The sequence below is a fragment of the Apis dorsata genome, unplaced genomic scaffold, assembly GCF_000469605.1.
Source record: "Apis dorsata unplaced genomic scaffold, Apis dorsata 1.3 scaffold_44, whole genome shotgun sequence".
Taxonomy (NCBI): domain Eukaryota; kingdom Metazoa; phylum Arthropoda; class Insecta; order Hymenoptera; family Apidae; genus Apis; species Apis dorsata.
In genome coordinates this window covers 2,871-6,448 of record NW_006263346.1, presented here as the reverse complement: position 1 = coordinate 6,448, position 3,578 = coordinate 2,871, and the positions used below count along the sequence as shown (strand labels likewise).

General features: G+C 34.8%; 1 protein-coding gene across 1 annotated transcript in view; it reads right to left on the bottom strand.

Annotated features, from left to right (window-relative positions):
- Positions 1 to 2,143, bottom strand: part of LOC102672375 — a 2,960-nt gene extending 817 nt beyond the window's left edge. The window contains exons 1-2 of the mRNA XM_031514390.1: positions 1,755 to 2,143; positions 96 to 1,240 (exon numbers count right to left, since the gene is read on the bottom strand). Of these exons, the coding sequence (XP_031370250.1) occupies positions 96 to 1,240; positions 1,755 to 1,793 (1,184 nt within the window). The 5' untranslated portion in view covers positions 1,794 to 2,143. The remainder of the gene's footprint in view (positions 1 to 95; positions 1,241 to 1,754) is intronic.
- Between the last annotated feature and the right edge of the window lie 1,435 nt (positions 2,144 to 3,578).

Below are 3,578 nucleotides of genomic sequence, written 5' to 3'. Positions count from 1 at the left end.
AAAAAAAAAAAAAAAAAAAAAAAAAAAAAAAAAGAAAAAAGTTCCATAAAATTAGTCTCAAATTCCTATCCTATTTATTTCTTAATGATCAAAAGGAACTAAATTCACCTGTTGACATCATTGGAAGTTCAAGGAATCTTTCAATAGACCGTCTATTATTATTCAAAGAATCCAATATCCTACGCAATATTCGTTGATAGGCAGTCCTATTCTGACCAGACGAGTTCAAAACATTGGACATCACAGAGTTTATCAAACTCGTATTGGTGGTTGCATCGGCTGGTACCACGTGAACCAAGTGTTTCTGTCCCATCTGATCAGTTCCAAGTATTAACCTGGGTATCAATTGCTTCGTCCTGCCTCCATTTTCCTTCGATCTAACATCCGTCGAAGAGCCATTCGAACTTTGCTGCGTTCCGATCGTTTCCGACCGTTGCCTCTTAACGTTCTTCGGATCAATCCTCTCCTCGTCCTCTTTCCTGGGCATCGCGCTCGTGCTCTCCACACTCTGTCCCCTGGTGACGTTTTCTGGAATACGTTTGGTGGAAACGTGGTCGCCTCGATTGTCGCTCGTCTCCACGACAATTCGTTTCTCGGGCAACGAATTTTTATCGGCGTATATCCAAAACTGCTTAATCTTCTTCTGCTCCCCCGAAGAATCGTTCTCGACAGTCGCATAAGCGCTCGCGTCGTTGCGATAATTATGCTTGTCGTTCAAGTATATATCCTGTTCGCCCTGCGACGTCACGTAGACGTACGACTGGGGCCACAAGCTCCTCATGTGATAGCTGCCGTCTATCTGAGGCACGATCGTCACTTGAAGATCGTGTCTCGTGCCACCGTGCGACGAGATTCTCTTGATTCTACGGAGCACCCACTTGATCGTGGCGTGGGTATGATCGTTGCACAGGGCGCATTCGGTGCATCCCTGCTGGCAGAAGAGCCAGTGGCCGCTTGGCAAGTGATAAACATCGCCACGAGAGAGAACAACGTTTGTTGCGTCGCTCGGGGCGATTGGGAAGGGACCGTTGTAAAATGGCGCCTCCAAGACACGTCTATAGAGGTGATAGTTGCCGGTTGGCGGCGGTGAGATCGTTCTGAACACGAATTCCCGGATGATGTGCTCCCAGTAGAACGGCTCGTTGAACGAGTGATCGGAGATGTGACGTTTTTGGGATCGTATCTTTGCTTGGCCGGCTTGCTTCGATGACGATTGTATTCCCATGGAGATCAATGAGAGCTGTGCAAAGAGTGAATTATATTTATCGATGAACCTATTTTAGAACCGATATGTATACTTTCAGGATAGATTTTGAATTATATAGTGTGTGTTTGCACGTTCTGATGAAAGAAAAATGGAAAATTTTGAAATTCGTGAATGGAAATATAGGAGTAAGGAGTAATTAATATAAGGGAAATGGAGGAATTATTGGAATTTGGAAAATTAAAATTGCGGAACACATAATTGTAGAAATAAATAATTTTAAAAGCAAATTATAGAATGCAAAAGAAATGTAGATCTTTATATTATAAGTGTATAATGTAAGGAAAGGAATTTAATGGAAAAGATCGGAATATGTTTTTTAACCGCTAATTTTTAACCGTTCATGTTTCAATTGCATACGACGAACAGATTGAATCAAAAGGTACAAAACTTAATACGATATAATGTCGTGTTTAAAATGTTTAAAATGATTGCAATGTTAATCACAGAACGAGGATTTCACAAAGGAAGGAATATCGATTTTACTCACTATCACCATCGAGACAAGATTCCACTTCGTAGAATTCATGTTTCACTGTCTCTAATCACGACGAGGCAGGGAAGAAACCGAAAGATAAAAAATTAAAGAGAATTCATGATGCACAGGGGTCGGTGTTACGTGTCTTACACCTGGCATACGACTGAATCATACAGAAATCATGATCAACCTCTGGTGTCGAACATATGTTGGAGACTCTACTACAAATACTGGGATATCGTCTAAGAAAATTGAGATTGCCTATAATTAAACATTTGATTCTCCGATCAAATATTGAAATACAAACATAATTCAGGTCGGATTTATGTATGTGCAATATGAGAAAATTATGTGTCAAATGAATTTAAAAATTTATTTGTATAATTATCAAATTAATTTAACTTTTCGTTACATCTATTATTTTTGTTATTTTCGTTAATAATTTTAATGATACACAAGTATTGAATAAATATAATAATAAATATATTAATATTCTTCTTTTTTAGAATAGAATAATATTCTCTAGAATAGAATAATAATTAGAAATATATATAAAAATCGATTAAGAAAGAAGAAAAAAGAAGACACAGAAAGAATAGAATTTAAAAATTCAAAAACTTATATTAATGCAAATTAATTAATTGTCAATATTTGTTTTAAATTTATTTTTATTCTTAAATTATTTGTTTCATATATAATCCTCTTATTTAAAAAATTAATACTATCTAACATTAATTTCATAATAACTTCAATAATAGTCATTATACATAATGTTATCATGCCTATAATATAAACTTTTGGTTAATATCAAGACTTTAGGAAAATCTATATAATCATCGATATCGATAAAACGGAATTAATCGTTCTCCATATCAGCGATATAAATATTGGCGATCGATGCATGCGTTGTCCATGCCTGATAGACATTGCAAACGAGACAATGTCATACCGTGTGCCGGGTAAAATATGTACATCGCGAACTAATCTGCGTTTTGATCGTGAATTTGTTTCTATTCCGCGATAGGAACCACCTGTCACGTATGGTCAGATAAACGGTTTTACTATGCAAAGAATGGAATACGATAAATTATTGTTTCATTAATACGACACGACGGTAACGCAACACAGGACAGAAGTTATTGTGAACGAAACGCGTTAATATTAAAAGTGAACGGTTGTTGCATTTTTCACGGTGACAAACGTTTCTTTGTTTCAGGCTTCTGGAATACTAGGCGTTCCAGTTTTCAATGATAAATTCGATGACTTGCCCTTCAGAAAATTTAAAAAAAAAAAATACGATGCGAAAAATTAAAATAATTAACATTAGAAATAATTTTTTAATTATTCATTCATCAAAAATAAGATTTATAGAACATTTATAACTCTTCACTGAAAATAGGTTTTATACAATTTTGAGAATTTCAAATTTTAAAATGATCGTAAAAAATATTTAAAATCATTCTAACTCCAATATTTTATAAATTTTTAAAAATGTAATTTTGTATTTAAAAAATGAAAATTATAAAGATTATGTATTTTCAAATTTACAGCAAGGAAAAGGAAAGTTTTTATTACTTGCCATCAGATGGCAGAAGAGATCAACGATCGATGTGGCGCCATCTGTAGTCCATTTATAGAAACAATTCAGAAATCGAAAAATAAAGCATAAGGACTGATAGCTACAAACAATACAATAAAGATATACACTAATATAACTGCTACTCTAAGAATGTTTCGATTTTTCGGCACGAGATGGCGGTAAAGATCAGTCATATCATGTGGCGCCAATCATATCCATAGCTCCATCTAAGAAGTAATTTAAATATATAAAAATTA